Here is a 26049-nt window from a genome sequence, read left to right as displayed (position 1 = left end):
CTGGACACGATGGGTAGAAGATTGGTTCTTCAGTGAGCAGATGGCAAGAAGGTGCTATGATTCTATGAAACTTGCAAGTGGACCACCTACTGCAATAAATTGATTAGTAAATACTACAGCAGTAAGACTAGCCTAAGGAAAAAATATGTAAGAATTTGATGTTACAAAAACAACCAGCAAATTCACATCACTTAAGAGAACCATCTCTTAGTTCCTTTAAATAGCTCTTCTTCACAGCATTTAAGATGGAATTTTATTACCAAAGCCTTGACTAATAAACAACTTGTCCAGGAAATGGATGCTCATATTTATAACATCTTCCATGTACCGATATTGCTACTTGGCATTTCATGGGCTATCACATTGAAGAGGTAGGTGCTCCTGTTTATGGTGCTTCCCAGGTGGCACAGAGGTAAAGAACCTGCCTGCCAATGCGGGGAGATGCAAGAGATGCAGTTTCTATCCCTAGATCAGGAAGATTCCTTGGAGTAGGAAATGGCAACCCACTCCAGTATTCTTGCCTGGAAAAATTCCGTAGACAGAGGAGGCCGGTGGGCTACAGTCCATGGTGTCGCAAAGAGTCGGACACAACTGAGCATGCGTGCTCCTGTTTACATTTTGCATGTGAAGAAGATAATTCTCAAAGAGGTGTGCTGACTTGCTCAAGGGTTCACAGAAGGTATTGGTTGATAAACAAATTCAACAAAGTAGCAGGATACAATATTAAGTGAAATTCACTCAGTCGTGTCTGACCCTCTGCGACCCCACGGACTATACAGTCCAGGGAATTCTCCAGGCCAGAATATTGGAGTGGGTAGTTTTTCCCTTTTCCAGTGGATCTTCCCAACCCAGGAATCGAACCGGGGCCTCCTGCATTGCAGGGGGATTCTTTACCATCTGAGCTATCAGAGATACAAGATTAACATACAGAAATTGATGGCATTTCTTTATACCAACAATGAAATAGCAGGAGGAAGGAGTTAAAAAAGTAACTTTTAAAATTGTATCCCCTAAAATAAAATACTTAGGAATAAACTTGACCAAGGAGGTGAAAGATTTATATGCTGAGAACTATGAGACATGAACAAAGGAAATTCAGTATGATTCAAAGAAATGGAAAGATATCCCATGCTCTTGGATTGGAAAAATTAATATCATTTAAATGGTCATTGCAGAGTACACCATGCAAAATGCTGGGCTGGATGAATCACAAACTGAAATCAAGATTGCCAGGAGAAATATCAACAACCTCAGTTATGCAGATGATACCACTCTAATGGCAGAAAGCAAAGAGGAACTAAAGAGCATCTTGATGAGGGTGAGAGAGGAGAGTGAAAAAAATGGTTTAAAACTCAACATTCAAAAAACTAAGATCATAGCATCCAGTCCCATCACTTCATGACAAATAGATGAGGACAAAGTAGAAACAGTGACAGATTTTATTTTCTTGGGCTCCAATATCACTGCAGTCAGTGACTGCAGCCATGAAATTAAAAGACGCTTGCTCCTTGGAAGGAAAACTGTGACAAACCTAAGAGTGTATTAAACTATGACATCGCTTTGCTGACAAAGATTGCATAGTTAAGGCTATGGTTTATCCAGGAGTCATGGACGAATGTGAGAGTTGGACCATACAGAAGACTGAGCACCGAAGAATAGATGCTTTTGAATTATGGTGCTGGAGAAGACTCTTGAGAGTCCCTTTGACAGCAATGAGATCAAACCAGTCAGTTCTAAAGGAAATCAATCCTGAATATTCACTGGAAGGACTGAAGCTGAAGCTGAAGCTCCAGTACTTTGGCCACCTGATGTGAAGAGTCAACTCGTTGGAAAAGACCCTGATGCTGGAAAAGATTGAGGGCAAGAGGAAAAGAGGATGACAGAGGATGAGATGGTTGGATGGCATCACCAACTCAATGGACATGAGTTTGAGCAAACTCCAGGAGAGAGTGAAGGACAGGGAAGCATGGTGTGCTGTAGTCCATGGAGTCTCAAAGAATCAGACATAAGTAAGTGACTGAACAACAACAACAAACGGTCATACTACCCAAAGCAGACTACAGATTTGCTGCCGAGTCACTTCAGTCGTGTCCGATTCTGTGCGACCCCATAGATGGCAGCCCACAGGCTTCCCCGTCCCTGGGATTCTCCAGGCAAGAACACTGGAGTGGGTTGCCATTTCCTTCTCCGAGACTACAGATTTAATCCCTATCAAATTATCCATGACATTTTTCACAGAACTAGAACAAATAATCCTAAAATTCATTTAGAACCATAAAAGACCCAGAATTGCCAAAGCAATCCTGGAGGAAAAGAACAAAGCAGGAGGCATAACCTTCACAGACTCCAGACAATACTGCAAAGCTACAGTAATCAAAACAGCATGGTATTGGCACAAAGACAGACACATGGATCAATGGAACTGAATAGAGAGCCCAGAAATAAATCCACACACCAATTGTCAAAAAGCTTCTCTGTCCATGAATTTTTCAAGCAACAATACTGGATCAGGTTGACATTTCCTCTCCCAGGGGATCTTACCCACCCAGGGATTGAACCTGAGTCTCCTGTGTCTCCTGCATTATAGACAGATTCTTAACCATTGAGCCATAGGGGAAGCCCTAATAATGATTAGCAAAACCTTGAATGATGCTAAAGCTGAAACTTCGGTACTTTGGCCACCTCATGCAAAGAGTTGACTCATTGGAAAAGACTCTGATGCTGGGAGGGATTGGGGGCAAGAGGAGAAGGGGACGACAGAGGATGAGATGGCTGGATGGCATCACCGACTCGATGGACGTGAGTCTGAGTGAACTCCGGGAGTTGGTGATGGACAGGGAGGCCTGGTGTGTTGCGATTCATGGGGTTGCAAAGAGTCGGACATGACTAAGCAACTGAACTGAACTGAATACAGTTAAATTAATTACTGATGAGATCACTTCACTAACTAGTTACCTCTGTGTTTTGAGTGTTTTAATACAATTAAGTACTCACAAACTACTTGCATAATTATTATAAAAATACATCTTAAGGGGAGAAAAAGAACAAGGATTATGAAGGTGTGAATTTTGGTGATGTTTTCCATAAAGTAGGTCTTTCACTGTCCCTCAAATCACACCACATGGGTAGCCACCTACTTTGCTTAGCTTGACTGGGTTGATTCCCTCAGAATCACTAATAGAACAGGATCCATTTTTTATACTTCAGAAAACTGGAGAGAGGAGGGGAGTTGGGGAGCAGGGAGTCCTTCTTCTTACTGCTGCTGCTGCTGCTGCTAAGTCGCTTCAGTCGTGTCCAATTCTGTGCGACCCCATAGACAGCAGCCCACCAGGCTCCCCTGTCCCTGGGATTCTCCAGGCAAGAACACTGGAGTGGGTTGCCATTTCCTTCTCCAATGCATGAAAGTGAAAAGTGAAAGTGTATTTGCTCAGTCGTGTCCGACTCCTAGCGACCCCATGGACTGCAGCCTACCAGGCTCCTCCGTCCATGGGATTTGCCAGGCAAGAGTACTGGAGTGAGGTGCCATTGCCTTCTCCGTTCTTCTTACTAGGAAACCCAAATGTCTGATAACTCATCTAGTTACAAAGATCATGGTTCTGTTCAACTCACACAGCTGTATGACCTAGTATTGATAATGTCTTCTCCATCAAGCACAAAACACTTCACATTTTCAATTTTTCAATACAGAGGGATTGAGTCAACTGTTGTAACCAAGAGCAAAACCTTGAGTCCAATTTGGAGACCTTGATTTTCATAATATTTTCAAATCCTCTAATCAAGCCTTCTTTCTCTTACCCATATGTTCCCCCTTGCTTCTCTGCTTCTTTCTCTACATAATTTGTCTTAACACATGAAGAAAGCACTTTTAAATACAAAGAGGAAAATGGACGGTGGTCATTACAAATGACTTATTAGAACTGAGGCCATTAAGTTCACTTATTTCAGAATACAAAAGTGTTTCTTCTGAAATACCCCCACGGCACTGAGATAAGTGTTTTCAGATATAATTTCATGTGATTACCCCATAATAAGAGCCCTTATCCACAACTCTCTATCAGGTCTGGTAAGCACATATGCAAACTACCTTCAAGTAAATCCTATGCACCAAATTTTTATTTTTGTTCCATGAAGATTCTACTTTGCCAGCCAACTTTTATAATATTGCTGTTGTTTAGTCACTAAATCATATCCAACTCTTCTGCAATCCCATGAACAGTAGCCCGTCAGGCTCCTCTGTCCATGAGATTTTCCAGGCAAGAATACTGGAATGGGTTGCCATTTCCTTCTCCAAGGATATTTCTGACCCAGGGATTGAACCCAAGTCCCCTGCATTGGCAGGCAGATTCTTTACCACTGAACCAAGAGGGAAGGCCCTGATAATGTTGTCACTCTATTAAAACAGCAAGAAAGGAAAGTTTGAAGTTGGGAGAGATCTGGAACAATCTTTGTCACAAAAATTTATCCCATGTCAAATATATTTCCACCCTGAGAAAAAAACTAGAAAGCAGGGCAGAAAAACCAATGGAGTAAAAGGCAAAGTTAAATATTTAAATATAAAACCAGAAACATGAAGTTGCTATCATGGACTTACTTTGCTGCCAAATGAAGCAAAGAATGTTTTAAACTAATATTTAAGAGATGGCAGTGCAGTTTCAGAAGACTGGTATAGAATTTATTTTTACCCATTATTTTCTCCTAGAGCAGGGATTTTTATTTTGAAACTTTTATGGGCTTCAGGGATTTGTGAATTCTTAGAAATTTGGAACTGTTCTTGTGTATACAGGCTTTCCTTTTTTTTTTTTTTTTTTTTCTGGGAGATGATCTGTAGTTACTGGCCAATTTTCAAAGGAGTCTAATCCAAGAATCACTGTTCTTAGAAGATTTTTTAAGACAGATGGGAAAGTTGAATGCAATGATATCAGCTCAAGTCCAGAGTTCATGAGATCAAAGACTTGCATTTGAGGTATGTTTCTTTGGAAGACAATCAGATCAATACTGTCTGGACAGTTGCAGCAAAACCAGACAGAAATTAGAGAACAGCTGAGAACTCGATTTAGACAGGCCCACGGTAACATTCAATGCTATACCAAAGTCATCATTATCACCATTTCAGTAGCTGAACCAGAAAAATATTTTTTTACTTCTTGTTGTTGTTCAGTGGCTCAGTCATGTCAGACTCTTCAAGACCCCATGGACTGCAGAACGCCAGGCTTCCCTGTCCATCGCCATCTCTGGGAGCTTGCTCAAACTCAGGTCCATTGAGTCAGTGATGCTATCCAACCATCTTATCCTCTGTCATCCCCTTCTCCTCCTCTCTTCAATCTTTCCCAGCATCAGGGTCTTTTCTAATGAGTCCGCTCTTCGCATCAGGTGATCAAACTATTGAAGCTTCAGCTTCAGCATCAGTCCTTTCAATGAATATTCAGGATTTATTTCCTTTAGGATTGACTGGTTTGATCTCCCTGCAGTCCAAGAGACTCTTAAGAGTCTTCTCCAACACCACAATTCAAAAGCATCAATTCTTTGGCACTCAGCCTTCTTTATGGTCCAACTCTCACATCCATACATGACTACTGGAAAAATCACAGCTTTGACTATACAGATTTTTGTTGCAAAGTGAAGTGAAGTGAAGTCGCTCAGTTGTGTCCGACTCTTTGTGACCCCATGGACTGTAGCCTACCAGGCTCCTCTGTCCATGGGATTTTCCAGGCAATAGTACTGGAGTGGATTGCCATTTCCTTCTCCAAGGGATCTTCCCAACCCAGGGACCAAACCCAGGTCTCCCGCCTTGTAGACAGACGCTTTACCATCTGAGCCACCAGGGAAGTCCAGGGAAGTTGCAAAGATCCACGTAAAATCCAATTCCTGGTCAACAGGCAGCCTTCCATGAGATCATTCAAGGATCCATGCTCCTTGCATCTTATGACTCTGTCTTCTTGTATGGCCTTGGAGTCCTCTCTTATAACTTAAATATCTTGCCAATAGATAAGGGAAGAGAAAGAAGGTATGGAGGATCACATGAGGGTTGGACATCATTTGACCCGTACGTCTTCAGTCAAAATTCAGTCACAGAACCAAACCTAACTATAAGGGAGGTTAGAAAATATAGTCTAGCTGCATACTCAGGAGGTAGAAATATAACTTGGTGAACAAAACACATTTCTGCCCTACTCTCGTAAGTGAAAATAGCAGTTCCAGGAAGAGTTTGGAGAAGAAGAAGACATAATCCTTCAGATACTGGGAACAAGTCCAGTGTCATAGCCAGACCAATGTATCCCACACGTAATAGCTGGAAGACAGAAGCAGAGGAGGCAGAGGAGGCAGAGAAGGGTCTAGAGGGTCGGGTGGGCACAGTGACACAAAACCTACGAGCAAACCATTCAGAATTTCAGACACAGAGGCAGCAGGAATTGGGAATTTCCTTAGTCAGTAGTAGAGCCAGAGTGACTCATTTAGTATTTAGATGTGCAGTTTGGAGTGGAGGATAAGATTAGAGTCAGACAAGAGCTAGGATGAAATAACTGAGGGCTAGGAAGATTATAGAGATGTGGCCCGGGCACAATGGTAGGGAGTCAAGGCAGACCACATGTGACTTGACTCCTTCTTAACCAGTGTGGTGGACAAGAGCTATGCAGAGTCCTTCTGTTTGAGGTCAGCATTGGTGCTACAGCCGTGCAGGGCCTACAGACAGGGTCAGCTGGGAGGGGAGGCACAGGAGAACTGATAAGACCTTCCATCATCTACCCTCAAATGGTATCAGTAACCTTACTCTGCTTCTTGGTCCCGGAAAACAGCCCTAACTCATCCTAACCTCCTGACAAGTGTCCTGGGATGAAACAAGACAACTGAATCAGTACATGCCCTTCAGAGCATAAAGCAAATGCCCCACTGAGAATATGGAGGACCTGGGACAGCATATTTGCTTACAAGTGAAAATTAATAATAAAAATGACAGTTAACATGTACAAGATACAGCGCTTACCCAATTTTACAGATTTAAAATTGAGCAATAGAGACTTACGAATGACTTGCTCAAGTAAGTGGCAGGGCTGGGATTCAAAGAGATCTGGCTCTCGAGTTGACAACCTTAGCCACTATGCATACGGCCTTTTTTATTTAGAAAGTCAGATTTGGCCAGAATCTCACGTAACATATGACTTTCTTAATGGCAATGCGGGTGAACATTTGCACGTTTCCCCTCCCCTGAGAGCTCATCTGCCATTTTGTTTCTAGAAAGCCATCCCATCCTTTTGGAATGAAGACTAAATCATGGTTATCCAAAGAGTAAGTCACAGACAGTTCACTGAAGTGACTGCCCTCTCAAAGAGCGTACTGTAATATGCAGTGACAAGCTCTGAAGTCACATGTCACAACTAAATGACTGCAGAGTGTCAAGATTCGAAGAGACCTCAGGGACCACAGTTCCACCCACTAAAGTGCAGAGAGGCTAAGTAGTTTTCAAGATGTCCCTCAGGGACAAAAGCAACCTGTCCCACTTCCATGTAAAAACACTTGCCTCCTGACAGCGGACCATTCATTTTCCCTACTGAGTCTAAGGGCATCCTGAGTGTTAACAGCCAGAAACTTCTGATGGTGATATAAGTGACTGCATTAATTCTTTGGCCGCTAGAGGGACTGTGAAAAAGATAAACGGGTTCAACTTCATGGAATTTATTTTCTATAAAATAAGAAACCCAGCATCTTACATAACTAATCAGGAATTATATAGCCATCTGTTTAGACATTTATTCATTCATCCCAGCATTTATCCATCTATCCATTTAGGCATTTATTCATCCATTTGCTATTTCCAGAATATCTACTGAGATAAAATTTAGGCTCAAACCTGGGTATTTTTAGTATTTTCAGTCACTATTTTTCTTTCTGCCGGGTTGCCAGATTTCGTTAACAATCCCAGAATATGGGATTCCAGTACACTCTATTATAAAATTAACTTTATATTAAATATGTTTGGGGACCCAGAATCAAGCCATTAGTTATGACACAGTTTTCAATGTTCATTCATTAATCCAAAGAAGACTTGTTCACTCTGGAGTATTTCCTTTGTTTCTCAAGTCTTTATTTCTGACCTCAAGATGTCTTTTTACAGGCCCACACGCTTGATCTCAAGCTGATTGTAGACAAGGTTCAGTCAACGATAAACCATCTTTGGTACCAAAAAAGTACTCAGATTTCTGCTTAAGGCCTCTGTTGACCTTGAAAAGTACACTCTTCACTGTGGCAAAGACATGTGCTCTCAGTTTTCTTGGAGAAGAGTGGGAAAGTGGTCCCCACATCCTGCTTCCCTATCATGACCAATCACTTAGTGTTGTTTGTACAAACGCTGAAAGTTTACCTTTTGCACCTAATAATTCTACTTACCAACCCAGAGTTCTCTGAGCTCCAAGAAGTCTAAAATGATTTAGTTCAGCATTTGGTTCTCACCTGAGAACATTATTTTCTGATGGTAGTAAGGTAAGTAACTACTCAGGTAAACAAAGCAGGTTGCTGAGGTGCCAACATTCTGAATATGTTTATTCATGCTTGTATTTACGATTGCAAAATGTTTTCCATACTACAAATGTTTGTTACAAGCAAGCTGTTACAAATCGATAAATAATACTAGCTACAACTACTCTCTACTATAAACAGAATAAGCAGAAACTAAACAAATCCTACTACTTTGGTATACACAGACATGCATTTTCTGTTATAAAACTGACAACACCATCATTTTTATTTCTTTGTAGTATCTTCCCTTGTGATACAAGTTTTTTATTGCACATTCCTTTGCACTTGTCTTACCAGTTTAGGTTGAAAGCATATAAAAGAGAGAGGGGCTTATTTTCTGCCATGTGGTCATTTATATAACAAATGAAAAAGAAGCAAATTAGTGTGTGTGATATGTGTTCAACGTTGGGAATACTGACTGGTATGAAAGGTTCTTAACTAGCTGCTCATCAAAATCATATATAATAGCCATTAAAAACTCCCTTAGCTAGCAGCATGGAAATCATTGACTTGTTTATTCAAAGAGTAGACAGACAGAATTCCTGGATACTGTTTCCGTTCGGGTTTTCCAGCTCATATGGTTCCAGCTGACGATACTCAAAAGTCACGCGATTTATATGTTTTCCACTGGAGACCATGCGCAGCACCGTGTGGTCACAGCCAACTTTCATCTGGGCTATAATTCACGGAAAAAGTAAGTTTCCCAGCAGGTTAGAAACCACAGAGCCAAGCCATTTCTATCCACAAGATCATTCAAACAGGGCGAAAGCAAGTTGTAGCTTCCTCTCACGAACTCAAACCAAGCCATCTACCATCAGGTGAAACGGCTTTGTTTTCATTTTCATTATAATATACAGCTGACCCATGAACAACCTGCACGCTAGGGCCAAGGACCCTCCCCACAGATGAAAATCTGCATATAATTTATCATCTCTCCTCCACATCCACAGTTCCTCCAGATCGGAGGTTCCACATCCTCGGGTTCAATCAACCCAGGGTGGTGTAGCTCTGTAGTATCTACTACTGAAAACAACCCTTGTGTAAGGGACCTGAGAAGTTCGAACCCGTGCTGTTCAAGAGCCAACTGTGTCATTAGTTGTTGAGTAGTGAAACTGAACTCAGCCCTTTGCCTCGTGTGCAAGAACACTGTCAAATAAAACTAACTATAAAGAAGTAAGAAGATGTCTCCTCGTGCTTTTTATGTTCTCCTGCCTCCAAGGCTTGGTGGTGAAGGCGGACGAAGGCAAGCGTCTGTCCCTGCCACGCCTTTCCTCTCGCTGGATTCTCAGTGAGGGTAGTGCTGCCCCCTTGGGACAGGTTAGAAATTTGCAGGGCCTGTTTTTTTTCCCCTTCTGTTTGGGGGCGCACGTGGCATGTAGTGGGTAGGGCTAAAGGATGGACTGTACTGCCAGACAGTTATGTAGACCAAAAAAATCACCTGTTTATTGTTTTCTAGCCTGGATAATGATTCTGTTTTACATATAAATAAAAATAGCATTTGCATGGTTTAGACATACACTGAATGTACTAATTTTCATTCTGTTGTTCACCTGTACTTTTTCTAATGTTTTCCTGTATTTCTTACATGGAATGACTTTTCGATCCTTGCCTGGCTCCTCTGTCCATGGGATTTTCCAGGCAAGAATAATGGAGGGGGTTAAATTTTTTTTCAGCTTTGTTGAGGTATAGCTGACGGAAATTGTATGTGTTCGGGGTGTACAACATGATGCTTTTATATAAATACACATTGTGAAATGATCATTACAATCAAGCTAATTAACATTCATTACCTCACAGAATTACCTTTTTTTCTTTTCATTTCCCACTCCCTTCCCTTCTGGCAACCAACTATTTGTACCTACATGAGTTTCTGTTCTGTGAAACTCACTAATTATTAAATAATTATTAAAAATTATTTTTAGTTTATTTCTTCAACCTCAAGCTGGTTCCTGAGGCAAGATTTATCTACCCTACAATAATCCTTCCTGCTATTTTAACTTTCTCAATCTTTTCCCCCCTCTTTGTCTCTATAAGGACTAAATTCTGAGAAACATTATTATCCTTGTATAACAGCTACTTCAAAAACATGCACCTGGGTTTCAATGAAATGAAACAGCCAGATAGACTTATTTAGGTAAAAGTCAATTTGGAGAGATAATAAAATATAAATCCTGTAATTATTTTAATATAAGCGCCAGGGAGTCTAGGCTAAGCTTCTATGACAAGGTCCAAAGTTAATTTTATTTAAATGATTGGGAAGGTCATTCTTTTCTGATCTTACTCTGAACTTTAATCTACATAATGCACCTTATTTCCTTTAGTTAATGTGCATACCATTTATTTATTATTTGACATATTCCTAATTCGATCTAATCTAAAGGGCAGGATATCTAAGAGTTCATTGTATGAACAATTTAGGAGGGGCTCATGGAAACATGATGAATGAAAGAAAAAAGTGAAGTCTAAAATGAACCAATGGGTCAGATAAGTCAAGCCTTCAAATTATTGTAAGACTGGTTTCAATCATTTACATAAAACAGGCAAAATATTTGGCCTTGATCATATCCTTTTGGAGAAGGAAATGGCAACCCACTCCAGTATTCTTGCCTGGAGAATTTCATGGACAGAGGAGCTTGGCAGGCTACAGTTCATGGGGTCGCACAGAGTTGGACTAACACACACACACACGTTTACCTAAACCAAGTTATATAATTCATGCACCAAAATTACTATAGCTTCAATTATCTAAATTTTAAGGGATGAGTGTTAGATCAGTTCTTAATCCAATCTTTTTATCCAGCTCAAACACATCTCCTCACGGGTGCCCTCCATCAGCATGGAAGGATCCAGTGCCTTTGAGAACGCAAATGGAGAGAAGCCACTGGTTTAAACCAGGGCTCAAGTGTAAATTAGCATAAACTAGCCCCAAATTTTTAGCAAAGTGTGTTTTTAGAAATATTGGCAAGAATACACAGAAGAACTGTACAAAAAAGATCTTCAAGACCAAGATAATTATGATGGTGTGATCACTCACCTAGAGCCGGACATCCTGGAATGTCAAGTCAAGTGGGCCTTAGAAAGCATCACTACGAACAAAGCTAGTAGAGGTGATGGAATCCCAGTTGAGCTATTTCAAATCCTGAAAGATGACTGTGAAAGTGCTGCACTCAATATGCCAGCAAATTTGGAAAACTCAGCAGTAGCCACAGGACTGGAAAAGGTCAGTTTTCATTCCAATCCCAAAGAAAAGCAATGCCAAAGAATGCTCAAACTACTGCACAATTGCACTCATCTCACACACTAGTAAAGTAATGCTCAAAATTCTCCAAGCCAGGCTTCAGCAATATGTGAACGATGAACTTCCTGATGTTCAAGCTGGTTTTAGAAAAGGCAGAGGAACCAGAGATCAAATTGCCAACATCTGCTGGATCACTGAAAAAGCAAGAGAGTTCCAGAAAAACATCTATTTCTGCTTTATTGACTATGCCAAAGCCTTTGACTGTGTGGATCACAATCAACTGTGGAAAATTCTGAAGGAGATGGGAATACCAGACCACCTGACCTGTCTCTTGAGAAACCTGTATGCAGGTCAGGAAGCAACAGTTAGAACTGGACATGGAACAACAGACTGGTTCCAAACAGGAAAAGGAGTACGTCAAGGCTGTATATTGTCACCCTGCTTATTTAACTTCTATGCAGAGTACATCATGAGAAACACTGGGCTGGAAGAAACACAAGCTGGAATCAAGATTGCCAGGAGAAATATCAATAACCTCAGATATGCAGATGACACCACCCTTATGGCAGAAAGTGAAGAGGAACTAAAAAGCGTCTTGATGAAAATGAAAGGGGAGAGTGAAAAAGTTGGCTTAAAGCTCAACATTCAGAAAATGAAGATCATGGCATCCGGTCCCATCACTTCATGGCAAATAGATGGGGAAACAGTGGAAACAGTGTCAGACTTCATTTTTTTGGGCTCCAAAATCACTGCAGATGGTGACTGCAGCCATGAAATGAAAAGATGCTTACTCTTTGTAAGGAAAGTTATGACCAACCTAGATAGCATATTCAAAAGCAGAGACATTACTTTGCCAACAAAGGTCCATCTAGTCAAGGCTATGGTTTTTCCTGTGGTCATGTACGGATGTGAGAGTTGGACTGTGAAGAAGGCTGAGCGCCGAAGAATTGATGCTTTTGAACTGTAGTGTTGGAGAAGACTCTTGAGAGTCCCTTGGACTGCAAGGAGATCCAATCAGTCCATTCTGAAGGAGATCAGCCCTGGGATTTCTTTGGAGGGAATGATGCTAAAGCTGAAACTCCAGTACTTTGGCCACCTCATGTGAAGAGTTGACTCATTAGAAAAGACTCTGATGCTGGGAGGGATTGGGGGCAGGAGGAGTAGGGGACAACAGAGGATGAGATGGCTGAATGGCATCACTGAGTTGATGGATGTGAGTCTGAGTGAACTCGAGAGTTGGTGATGGACAGGGAGGCCTGGCGTGTTGAGATTCATGGGGTCGCAAAGAGTCGGACACGACTGAGTGACTGAACTGAACTGAACTTCCCTTTATCTATGTATATTAATTCTATTCCAGAGTTTTTGCTTAAGATCCCAGCATTAGCTCAGAGAGTGAAAGTACTGGTGGGCAGATCTGGGTTTAATTAAAACAGGTAACAGCTGATCAAAAGGAGGTCTGATTTGCAGTTTCATTATTTAGTTGGTGTGTGATGTGTGCTTATGAGAGAGGAAGGGGGCTATGATAAGGGATGAAAGATTGCTCTTCTGTTTGACTTTTGTCTCTTAATCAATAATCCCCGGTTCCTGCATCAGAAGGACAGAAATGGGAGACCTTTATAGAAAGGTTTCACATAACCCTCTCTCTCCCCACTTGGACTTCATTAATTAATGTGGTCATGAGTCAGCAACTCCACCTTTGCCCCACCCCACCTGAGCCTGACCAAATGGAAACTCCTCACTGATTCGTAATAAAGAAGACCTGATTCTATTTGGTGTTGCACCATGAGCTAACCTGGTCTTTTATTACCAGGGACCACTTTTAGATTTCAGAATTTACTTCTCTTTTGGCAGTAGTCTTTCAGAGGCTGGTTTTGCTGTTAGAATTTGGGGACATTCTAGCAGTTCTGGGAATTTCTAATAAAGTGAATCACCTTTTAATGTATTTACTACGAGTAATACACACACACATATACATATATATGGTAAAATGACTTAGATATTACTTTATCATTACATTATTACTAATTGATGATACATACACTATATGAACCATGGTTTTCAGTCGGCAAACTCTTTAGTCTCAAGAGGATGAAAGCAGGGACTTTCAAAAAGGTAGAACAAGCACAGTTCTATGCCATTTTCACAGTTTTACCTAGGGCCAACCTTAAACATGCAAGTTTGTTACTTCATAAGTTTCTCTCCCAATGTCAGATATTGTGGTCATGCATTCTTGATACTGTGTATAGGCTCAAATGCAAAATCCTCACATTGGTTCAATGTGCAAAATCACACTTTTTTTGGTGGAACTTGCCCTTTCACGTATAAATAATTTGAAGTGTTTTATTTAAGGACACAGTCTTGTTGTTCAGTCACTCAGTCGTGTCTGACTCTCTGCAACCCCACCGGACTGCAATACCCCAGGCTTCCCTGTCCTTCACTGTCTTTCCCAGCATCAGGGTAAAACAATCTTAATAGGCACATAAATAATAATCAAAGAACCATCTTACCTGGGCCACGTAAAGGGTAGCAGAGATCAGCTAAAAGCAGCATCTTGGAAGGGTCCAAACCAGTTCCTCCCAGCAGCTCCACAAAGTCCCCTATTCCCCCACAGCCTGCAGAGGACTTCTAAGAGAACAAAGCAGGAGAGGAAGACATATTTAAATCACCTAGCAAAGTCAAACCCATGGCAAATTGGTGAATTCACTCCTTTAGGCCCAGAAATCCTGGAAGTGCCCTTTAATTTAACATCCAAGACTCCAGAAATTAAGACTTTTTAAAGAAAAAAAAAAGGAATTGCTTTTCTAAATTGGTTAAGTAATCATTTTTTAAAATGTGTGTGCATTTAAAAAACATTTTTTTATAAGTGCAAGGACTACAATGATGAAATCAGAATCTTTAAACTCCATATACGGTATATAAAAATTGCATCTAAAAGTGGTTTGATTTTTAAGTTATTTGGACACACATATTGAATTATTTGAATTTCTTAATGCATGCAATCAGTGTTTTTATAAATAGGACTTCCATATCAGTTTTTTCCTTTAACTTACCTCTTTTCCTCTTCTTTATAAGACTTTTTTTTTTTTTTTTGCTAGGGAGACAATTCTTACCCTTTCTATTGATAAGGATTTAGATTAGTTATAAGAATATTAAAGAAAAAACCAAAACCCTCATTTGGGCTCAAATTAGCTAGAGTTACCATCAACTTTCTCCATCCAATGAAAGTAAATTTATTTCAAACTATTCAAAATAATTATCTAGTCTAAAACTCTATGTGATCCACCATAACCACTTTTTCTGCTTCCCTTCAATCCTTTCCACATGTCTCGTCTACAGAACTTCCTGGGCTTCAGTTTCCCAGGCAAAAAAAGCCACCCCTCTCCGCCCTCTCCTGTGATCAGGGCTGGCCTCGTGATCCCATGGCCCACATCCACAGGGCTCACACTTATGAGGCCTAGAGCTTGGCTTAATGCTCTGTTGTCACTATCTTGAAATTCTTAATAATTTTAAAATAAAGTCCTCGTGTTTTCATTTTGTGCTGTCCCCTCCAAATTATACCACCAGTTTTGCCTATGATCCTCTTCTTCATTGAGGTACACTCAAGAGACCTAGCTGAGTGTGGCAAGATGCGTAGAAGTTAACCAGATAGACCATACGACATAGGAACCAAAGTCTAAAACAGAGAGTGCTGAATACACACGTACATAAACACACACAGTCCAACATTAGGAAGATACTGAAATGTAACTGGAACAAAGCAACAGATAGAAAATACTGTTACAGCATCCATTTGTCCAGTGAAAGGAAGCAAGTGGTGGGGGGTCGGTATGCATATTTAAAGCACCTATTATGTGCTCTGTTCTAAGCATTTTACACAGTTCATCAAACCATAAAATACAGGATTAGTCAGCCCCACTGTGTACAGGGCTCATGTTCTTGTACGAAGAGTTGAATAAGCCATTTAGAAGTAAAGGGGAAAAAAATGTAATTGCCTTTCCCTTGAGTAGAGGGTGTCCAGGGAGAACATGACTTAAGATTAAACATTCCAGCTGGTTCTATAGGTTCCAAATTTCACAGGAGGAGGTGAAGGGCAAAAGGCAGACTCAGGAGAGAGAAATGGGAAATAGGAAGTTGGGGAGAAATAGAAACTAAAATGAGGGCAATAGGGATTTCCCTGGTGACCCAGTGGTTAAGACTCCATGCTTCCAAAGCAAGGGGCGTGGATTCAATCCCTGGTCAGGGAGCTAGGACCCCAAATGCTGTGCAGGGAAGCCAACAACAACAAAAAACAAAAATGAGGGGAACAAAACCCAGAAACAAAGAGGTGGGGAGCACACACTCCTCGCATTCGGTGACTTCACTGTCCTCTTCCTGAACCTCTCAGCTATCCTCAGTAAACAACGGCAGGAGCTGGGTTGTGTAGGGACCTCTACATTTCTTTGTGGAGGTTCCACCTCCCTGGACTAAGTTACTCTCACCTCTTGCCTAGACTATGACGATGGCCTTTTAGGTGCACTCCTGCACCACTCGGGCCACTACAGCTCATTCATCATCATTCATGGAAGCCAGAACGGCATTTGGGCAATCCTCTCCTTCCCATCATGGACTCCGTTATTTAATTTGGTCACGAAGCCAGCAATCCCAGCCCCCTCACCCACCAGATCACGATCAGATGGATTATGCCCGAACCCCTCAGTGGTTTGCCACTGCACTCAGAGCAGGCTCTTAACTCTTTACCATGACCCGCTGGGCTCTCCACCCCGGCCCTGCCTGTCTCCCTGGTGCCGTACCATACCACAGGCCCCTACCTTCTTTGCTTCTTTCTGTTTCTGGAACTCAGGAAGCCCATCCTGCCTCCGAGCCTCTGCACTACTGTCGTCCTGTTCCCGGCTCTCCTGGGGCTGCCGGCTCCTTCTTACCTATCACTGAAATCTCACTTTAAATGTCTCCTTTTCAAAAGCTTTCTTTCCTGACCATCTTACCTCAAGTAGTTGCCTGCCTTCTCTCCCACGTTTTCCCCAGCCACCACTCTGCTTCATTTTCTGTAGGGTACTCATCACTATTTGAAACATATTATTCTTTTGCCTGTCTCATCCCCTAGCATGTAAGTTCCATGTGAGCAGGACCTGTTTTGTTCATTGCTAATTTCCAGCATTTAGAATAAGGCCTTGCACATAGTAAGCACCCTAAAAAAATTCTTTTTGTAAAGCAACAAGTACTTAGAACACTGCAGACTTCACACTGTTTTAAATGGTAAGCACCAAGATTACTCCTCACAGCCAAAAGTAGCTAAAATGCAGATCTCTCAATCTACCATACATGCTATCTTCTATATTAAACATCAAGAATGACATACAATCTCAAGCCAGTAAGGTTATGCCAGAGACATCCACTTATCCCGGTCTTTATCAAAGGATTATTCTTCCACAAAGGTTCAATTTAAAAAAAATATAAGCACTGGCCTATGAGTTTAGGACTTAAAGGAAGTTGTACATACTGCTTTTCTCAGCCCGGAAACCAAATAAATCTGTCTGATTAGGAATTTTCTTTGATGACTTTCTTCGATGCCGATGAATATATCAGTTATCTTAACCTATCAGTTATCTTAACCTTAACCTATATGAGAACATAAAAGGAGGTGAGGGTGACTCAGAGGAAACGAGCTGCCAGTGCAAGTAAATGTGGTCAAGGTCAGCACAACTGCAAAGTCCATACAGCAGTTCATGGGGGGAACAGTAGATGGGGAGTCTCAGCTAATGTTCTGTTGCAAAATGTATGGCATGAAATGTAATGCAAAAAAAAAAAAAGCTTCAAAACTTTACTGTATTTTGCAATATAAAAATCCAATTTCATATTTTCTGCTACACTTAGCATTCCTTCATCACACAGTTCTGTCAATGAAGACACTTCCTTCATGTCAAAAGAAAATTCCAATAATCAGAAAAACAGCTGTGTAGATGACTCACACTAGGTTCTGCTAGGAGAGAATTTCTGTAAAAGAGGCAAGTACAAGAGAGTTCAATTGTAATTATATGCCACAACTTTGCCAGTTGGAAACATTTCTTACATCACGAAAAAAGTATTCAAGTAGGCAGAAGGGGCACCTGAGTATGCAGCTTGCAGCATAATGGAAATAGAAGAGGAGTGTGTTCAGGCAGTGACGGCAGGCTCGTGTGAGATGAAATGGTCAGATAGAAGGACCTGCCTCTCCCATTCATCCACGTTCGCCCTGTATGATTACTTTTGCTCTCAAAAGTTTGCTGGGGCCTTAGGAAGTGACTGGGAAGCAATAAGCAACTCACCTTTAACTGCAGACCATTTAAGTGTCCCAGGGTGAGATCGGATATTTTGATCGCTACAGGATAAATGATGGAGAAGCTGCAGTTGCGATGCTGATGTGGCACAACCAGAGTAAACCTTCCATTTGGGGTCTGGGAGATGATATTGCAGGCTTTATAGAAAAGCAAAATCACATTTTCACTATCTTGTATGCTGGGCTTTTGTGGAAATTTATCTTATCCTATTCTAAGCTTCTGTTAATGGTCTAGGGGCTTGGGGCCTAGAAGAGAATACATATCACAAAGGCGATTTTGGAGATGGGAAGGACCTGGGGAAGAAAAACCACCAGGGATATATCCACATTGTTAGGAGGCCCTGGGCTGTAAGGGGCTTCTAATTGTAATCTCAGGGGGTCACCTTATTTATAACACTCACAAGACATAAATTAATAACCAACCAAACAATACTAGGTGGTGTAAGTTCTAGGAATACTTCATTAACTAGGGTCTTAGTTCAATCTGGAAGTCTGAAAGAATCAAGGCTTAAAGAGGAGATCAGAATTCAAACCCCGGTGGTCTGAAACCTTTATTAACTGAACTTGGAGATATATGTTACTTTTTAGATAATAAAGTAAAGAAATATTGAACCCGTTAGAAAATAGGCTGAGAAAATCAGAAACCAGGCTTATGTCTGATAAATACTGGGTGTTAAGTGGTAAGTTGACTAAAAGGTAAATCTTTAATGTTTATTTACTCCCAAAATTTTCTGAAAATTTTTTTTGTATCTCAGGTCTAGACTTACAATAAATTTGTTCTCTTAGCTATGAAACTAGAAGCATCAGAGTTTGTGCTGTTTTCGGCCAATTCAGTTCAGTTCAGTTCAGTTCAGTCGCTCAGTCGTGTCCGACTCTTTGCAACACCAGACAAGAGTTTCTGACCAGACTATGTCAGAATTACCTTTTGCCTCCTTCTTATATTTTTAATCACACTTAATTTCAAAACGAACTGAAATTCCTTGATGATTCTAGAAGATTTCTGATTTCTAGCCAAACAAGATAGAGGAGAAACAGTTGTCCTCTAGTATTATTCTGTTCCAGTCCTCGGAAATAGCCCTTCTGGGTGCTTCTACCATAAAAAGTTACTTTGTTTTTTAAAAATAAAAATTGGGAGATCAGTCAGTACATTATTTTTTGGCAGATTAGGTAGGCGCCATTCTTCAATCACATGAAGTGTTAATATTAATACTATTGTATGCAACCAAAAATGATTATGTTTTCTTTACCTGATTTTTTACAAACATTTTCCTCTTAATGGGCAAAAATAATAAATAGATGAATGAACTCATTCTGATTAAGATAATGTGTTTTAGGCCTGGGCTATTTAGCTTTATAGCATCTTTTCGTGTATCCATCAGAAACGAACTAAATTAGAGCAATGGGTTCAGACTCAGAAGGCAACACTGAGGTCCTCTGGTCCAACCCTCTGCTCAGGCATGAAATCTGTCTACGCATCCCAGATACGCAGTCTTTCGGCATTTACCTAAGTATCTTAAAGACTTCATATCTGAATCCAGGTCAATGGAATGACTGCAGGGATTAAAGTTTGTCACTGAATACATTGTAGTAACTCAGGAGATCAGAAATAAGACCAGGGGAAAAATAGAATTCTAGCCACCATAAGTTAGTATCTTATCTAGACTGGTAAATAAATTAAAAACTGATTTGATTTTCATAATAATGAATCACAAATATCCTTCAGGTCATTTCTAACTACAAAAGAATTCCCATTCAAATCCTTCCTCACTTCAAATTTCTTAAGTCTGTGCAATAATACTACTTTTGAAAAGTAGAATGGATGCTCTCTCCCCCCAATTCCTGCCTTCTAACTGAGAAGACAGGAAGTCCACTTACGGAAGAGGTTAGGCTCTGTCTTCATGGTTAATGTGAATCCATTTCCTGGCTCATGGACCCGGAAGAAGATCATGGCCACGTTCTGGGAGGATCTAATGGTCCTTCTGCTCAGACCACTCTCACAGAAATCTATGTACCTCTCCGTCGTGGGGAGAGGGTGATCCTGGGAACTGGGGAATTTCTCCCCCTTGAGAATCCAACCATCAAATACCTTCCAACAAAAACACAAAGATGATCACTTCCATCAGCTCCTGAAATCATAAATGTGTTGAAAAGGGGGAAAAGCTTACCCAGCAATGGACCTCCAATTATAAGTAGGGAATAGACAGACTATACCCCCCTGTACACTTGCTTTCTATTTGTATATATTTTGACTGGATTGTTTGAAAGTCATATGATTAATTAATTAATTATTGCTTTTTCCCCCCTTTTATAAACTCCAATGTATCTAAAGCAAATACTTTCTTATACTTCATCATTTCAGCCACCTTGGTAAATAAAACTACAGATGATGTACACTTTTGTATTGGTCATTATTTTTTCACACATCCTACCTTCAGAAGAATTCCACAGGAGCATAATCTGGGCTTCAGTTTTTCTCTTTCCTCATTAAAATATGAACAAAATATCTCAAAAATAGACAGCAAAGGGACAAATTGGAGCAAGAACTTTACCTACCTGCCGATGGTTATACATACCCATTTCCCCCATCTTTAAACTCATCACACATTAAAATATCAAGAACTACTTTAACACTTAGACAATAATGTCTGGTATGCAAGTTAGGAATTTTTTCCTTCACTTCTTGAAGTTTGTAGTTGGCTGGACAAAAGGTCAGAGTCTATTGACTTTATTCTTAAAATCACCACAGGTCTCCAATTTAATGAATTCAACCTAGTTCGAGTTAGTAACATTACCAGCTACAAATTCCTTCATCAGATCAGTTCTCTTCCACTGCATTTGACAGTTTCCACTTTAGGGTTTTAATCATGTTCACTTTAACTGGACTGGAGAAGTCCAGCAACCATCCCAAGCTGACCCCTAAGGCTCACAGGGAACTTGGAGTGGGGATGCTGTGAGACTGGAGGACTTGTCCACACCTCATCCCTGCCTCAAACTAGATTCCTTCTCAGGATTTCTCCCAGTGGCCCGTGCCTTTCTGCTCCAAAATCGGGTCACCCAGGCGTTGAAGACAGCCTTTGGGAGCCTGGAACGATTCCACAGAAAAAGGGACCTGCAGGAGCAAGGTGGGCTCAGATCTCAGAGGTGAGGTCGCCTTCTAACCAGGGCCATGGGCTCGCGGACCTGAGCGCTCCTGCTAAATGGGCTTGTACCACTTTTCATCTGCCCCAGGATGCAACAAGCGCTGGGGACCGAGAGCTCACAGAAGGGAACTTAAACCACTGCAGGAGGCACCAGCCCTTCAGGGCGTGAGAGGAGGTTCCTTTTGCATGGGGGTCCCACTCCGGCACCAGCTGAGCACCTAATTACCGGCTCTCCCTGCTGGGTAGCTGGGACCCGGTCATTGCCCGTCCCTTGCCCACCTGGCCCGGGGGTGCCTCACCTGCAGGATGTCCCCCCTCTGACAGTCGATGGAGACCAGATCGTAGCGGATGGTGATGAACTCCTCCGGCTCTGCGATGAAGAATGTGGCGCAGTGTAGCTGCGGCCGGTCGGCGGTGAAGGTGAACTGGCCCTGGAGGCTCAGCATGTCCACGCACCCTGGGGGAGGGCAGTGGGGTTGGCGGTCCAGGGCTGCAGCCCCCGCTGCGCCGCCCGGGGCAGCCCTCTCTCCGCCCCCAGCGAGTTCCAGCCTCAGCGCCTGGCTCCCGGAGCGTCACTCCATCTCGCCCAGGGGCACCTCCTCAGACCGACCCTTAGCGATGGGAATCTGGGCCTCGAGCTCCCTCCCAGGGGTCCGGCCAGCCCCCACCTCCCCACCTCCCCGGCAGCCCGCACTCACGCAGAGCGCGGCTGTACAGCGGCTCCCCCTCCAGCTCCCGCTTCGGGCTGGCGCCACCGGCGAGGTGTGGAAAAGGATCGTGGTCCACTGCTTCCCGCAGCTGGCCAGGAAAAGTTCAGGTCAGTCCGGAACAGTTCAGGGAGGGGGAGAGGGGATCAGAAGCGGGTACCCTCCCTGCCCACGACACAGAGAAGCAAGTGAGCAGATCAATGTCTCCAGGGGGATCCGGAGAAGACGGGAAGGTTTAGACCTTTTCCATCAGATCTGGGTATCCCGAGGGGCCAGAGGGAAAGGGGGAAGAAGTAGGCAGGAAGACCTATGGGATACCCGGGGAAAGAAGGAGCACAGTGAATGAGGAAGAAAGACCTAACCCCAACATAATCTGAGAGCAGAGGCAGCCTGCCCATCCCCAAGGCTGGACACTCAGGGCTGGAAGATGAGATGGGTCAGCCCCAGGGAATCGCTCACCTCCAGGTACCGGCTCTCTCCTCTTAGAGCCAGCAGGCAGATCAGAATGAAGTGACACTGAAGTTTGAAAGTGGGGGCCATGCCGGCCCTGGCTCTGCAGCTGGTGCTTCCTGCTCCGGAGGTCTCAGGCTTTGCTTCCCAGGCTCACCCAGGCTGAGAGCTAGAAGCTGGTAGGGTCCCTTTGCTGGGTCCCTTTTATAGAGCAGTGAGGAGCGGAGGCTCTCTGCCCCTTAACTGATCTGAGCTCAGTAACCATGGGTTACCTGTCTCGGCGACAAAGTGCGTGGCGATGACGAGGGTCCAGCCCTCAGCCACAAATTTTCAGAGTGGTCCAGCATTATTCACCAAGAATGATTTCAGACACTTACAACTTAGTGAACTAAAGTGTGGGAGAAAGAATGAGGCAGGAATAGAGAGTAAGGGATGGCATTTACTTGACCTGCCACATGCAGGGAATTTCTGACTTTGCAAAGCCAAGTGACAAGGTTACACACAGGCATAAAATGCCCAGCACCACACACAGCCTTATCATACAAGCCTTGTCCCATAACCTTAAATGGAATCGTGTTGGAAATTGTCAGAGAATATAGTATTCACGCAGTTGCCTCTCAGGATGAAACTTGAGGAATTTGCAGCTCCAAGGAGAAGCTGAACAGAAGCTGAAGTGTGATTTTGCAGAATATTGCAGTCATGTAATTCAAGCTTTCTTTCTTCCCTTGGTCTCTGCTGTATCCTGGTCCAGTTTCATGTAAGCATTTCCTTAAGAGAAAGCTAACTCTGGAGTCTGTGGACATCTGGATTTCAGCCAAACTATGTCATATGGCCTGAATGTATAGAGAGGATGGATGCACTCCTGGGCCAGTCAATCATGGCTAGGACCTTAACATCCATCTGAACCCCTGAGAGATGGAGTCCTTCCATTTCATGCCTTCAAATACCTGGATTACTTTCATACTCCAGTAGAAAGAACTGCTGAGAAGCTTTATTAAAACTGCTCATTAGCAAATTTTCAGGGCTAAACAAATGACTTAGAGATGCAGGAATAAGTTAAGCTTATCTTTACTGATTAGATGAGAAAATTGCTTCTCCTTATGTCCAAAATTGTGGGAAATATGAATGTCTCCACTTCTGGTCTTTCCACCCCTCTCCAATCTCTGTGATTCAGGGCAACTACAAATTCTAAAAAAACTTCACATTTTTACCTCTGCCTGACAGAAAACTTGGTTTCCACCCACAGCTTTCTTTGCTATTAAAATTATTACAGATAGACTGTCATAGTGTTTTAACTCAAGAAAATTGTTGCATATTTAGTGTATAAATACTCCGAAGCAGTAATCTGCCCAGTGGTTCAGAACTTGATATTTTCTTGTTTTTTTCTTTTTATATGTCCTTATTTAAGACAATTCTGAGCTCTGAAGGAGCCACCTCTTTGTTGTTTAACCTGGAGGCCTTCCTACCATTGTCCAATTCTGTAAACAGACCTCAGACCACAGAGAGCCTGGGAGGAAGGGGCACCCAAAGGTCATAAACACTGGCCATCATGTCCCTCTCCCCTTCCCGGGGTTGTTTAGATGTCTGAATTTTAGAGAGGGTATAAAGAAATCTGAGAGGAATTAAAAAAAAAAAAAGTGAAAAACACACCGCTTAATCCCAACTTGCCTGGCCCAACATGCCAGGCCTGTCTCCCACCCTGGCTATGCCTGGAGGGAGGCTATGCCACTCACAGGCCCATCCTCCTTTCTAGTCAACCCAGCCATGGCCTTGAACCACTGAGAGATGGAGTCCTTCCATTTCTCACCTTCGAATACCTGGATTACTTTCATTCTCCAGTGTGCAGCCCAGCACTCAGCTTGGAGACCCCTGTGGGTCTGGTTTTATTAGCATTGTCACAGAGACATTCTTCTTCAAATCAGTCCTCCACACACACACATGCAAGCTGATGGACCTCCGTGATTGTCCTAGCATGCACTCGTGGGTGCTCCTCAGAAAGCACACCCAGGGGCAGCCGGGATGAATGAGGTGAAACCCGATGACAGACAGGCAACATCCTACCTTATAGAAGAATCTACGAACTGCAGTATTATAGAAGATGGATTTCATTCCTGCCAAAGCCTGTGTGGAGAAGTTCAAGCGTAATTTTCACCAGTTTGCCAAATATCCGCTAAGTCAATGGAGATCGTGTTCTATTTTGTTTTTGTTTAAATAAGAGTAACTAAAGGATGAAGCTAGAACCTACAGGGGAATGTCAAGAAGATGGAGTTGGAGGACAAGGAGAAGCAGTTGGCCATTCTCTATGAACAAAAGCATTAAAAATGGGTGAGAGTGACGGAGGGGGTCAGCTGGGTTAGACAGAAAAGTTTCTGGACAGTAACTAGGTCCGTGAAGAGGAATTGTTTTTGTGGACCGATTCAGTCATTCAACTAGCTTAATATTTGTTTAACCAAATTTGATTATTTTGTTGTATGTTCTAAGTAAACTCAGAGTCCCCACGCACCCTGGTTGGAAATTATGGACATGTTCACCTCCATTCTCTGCCCACATTTTAGTTTCTCTCCATGTTTTCCTAGACAACCTATCCCATGCTGATGTTAATACAATCCCTGGTCAGTGTTTTTTAGATCTTAAATTATTGTTAGGCAGGGTTAAGACATTCTTTTCATTAGATAAGAGATATTTTCTTTTACAAATCCCCAGAGCAGACTGTCACCATGTAAAGCCTGAAGGTCCAGGTGACCACATGATACAGAACCATAGTCAAATCTATGAACATGGCAGGGGTGAGGTTTTAAAATTGTGCTGAGGCTGAAGAGGCGCACATAGCCACCTTCTAAGCAGCGTAGAGAGGAACTCTGTTGTCACTCATGGGGCCTATGACATGATTGTGATAGTCAAATGCTTGCTGCTGGACACTGCCAAGGCTTATGCCCTGTGGTGTCAGAAGTAGCAAAGGGAACAACGTAACCCCAAGTCTCTCTGCTCTGGGATTGGTCCAAGACGCCCTTAAGTATTCCCTATACATAATAGTGTGCTTCCCCAGTGGCTCAGCAGTAAAGAATCCACCTGCAATGCAGGAGATGCAGGTTTAATCCCTGGGTCAGGAAGATACCCTGGAGAAGGGAATGGCAACCCATTCCAGTATTTTTTGCCTGGAGAATCTCATGGACAGAGGAGCCTAGCAGGGTACGGTTCATAGGGTTGCAAAGAGTCAGACATGACTGAAGTGACTTAGCATGCACATGTAACAGTACCCTTTTTCTTTTGTTGATCACTTGGACAACATCACGAACATCCGCTCTAAAGATCTTCCTTTTCTCTTTCCTAAGTGGGACATGAAATATTGAGATTGGGAACTATGATTGACTTCTTTTTAAAAATAATTTTATTTATTTATTTTGGCTGTGGTGAGCCTTTGTTGCTGCGCGGGCTTTTCTCTAGTTGCCGTGAGCAGGGGCTATTCTTCATTGCGGTATGCGGGTTTCTCATTGCAGTGGCTTCTCCTATTGCAGAGCACGGGCTCTAGGGAACTCGGGCTTCAGTCGTTGTGGCTCCCAGGCTCTAAAGCACAGGCTCAGTAGGTGTGGTGCATGGGCTTAGTTGCTCCAAGGCACCCGGGATCTTCCTGGATGAGGGATCCAACCCATGTCTTTTACATTGGCAGGCAGATTCTTTACCACCGAGCCA

At 42.5% G+C, this 26049-nt stretch overlaps 1 protein-coding gene across 1 annotated transcript; it reads right to left on the bottom strand.

The window, feature by feature from the left end:
- Positions 1 to 8505: 8505 nt before the first annotated feature.
- CRHBP (corticotropin releasing hormone binding protein) lies at positions 8506 to 22625 on the bottom strand. Its single transcript, XM_019967900.2, has 7 exons — positions 22369 to 22625; positions 21901 to 22000; positions 21502 to 21659; positions 19938 to 20148; positions 18052 to 18200; positions 14257 to 14374; positions 8506 to 9187 (listed from the first exon to the last, which is right to left on the bottom strand). The coding sequence occupies exons 1-7, from the start codon at positions 22447 to 22449 to the stop codon at positions 9030 to 9032; spliced, it is 975 nt and encodes a 324-aa protein (XP_019823459.2). The 5' UTR covers positions 22450 to 22625; the 3' UTR covers positions 8506 to 9029.
- Positions 22626 to 26049: the final 3424 nt, after the last annotated feature.

Source organism: Bos indicus, chromosome 10, assembly GCF_029378745.1.
Source record: "Bos indicus isolate NIAB-ARS_2022 breed Sahiwal x Tharparkar chromosome 10, NIAB-ARS_B.indTharparkar_mat_pri_1.0, whole genome shotgun sequence".
In the NCBI taxonomy this organism is placed as follows: domain Eukaryota; kingdom Metazoa; phylum Chordata; class Mammalia; order Artiodactyla; family Bovidae; genus Bos; species Bos indicus.
Note: the sequence above shows the minus strand (reverse complement) of the source record. Positions and strands in the feature narration are given on the sequence as shown.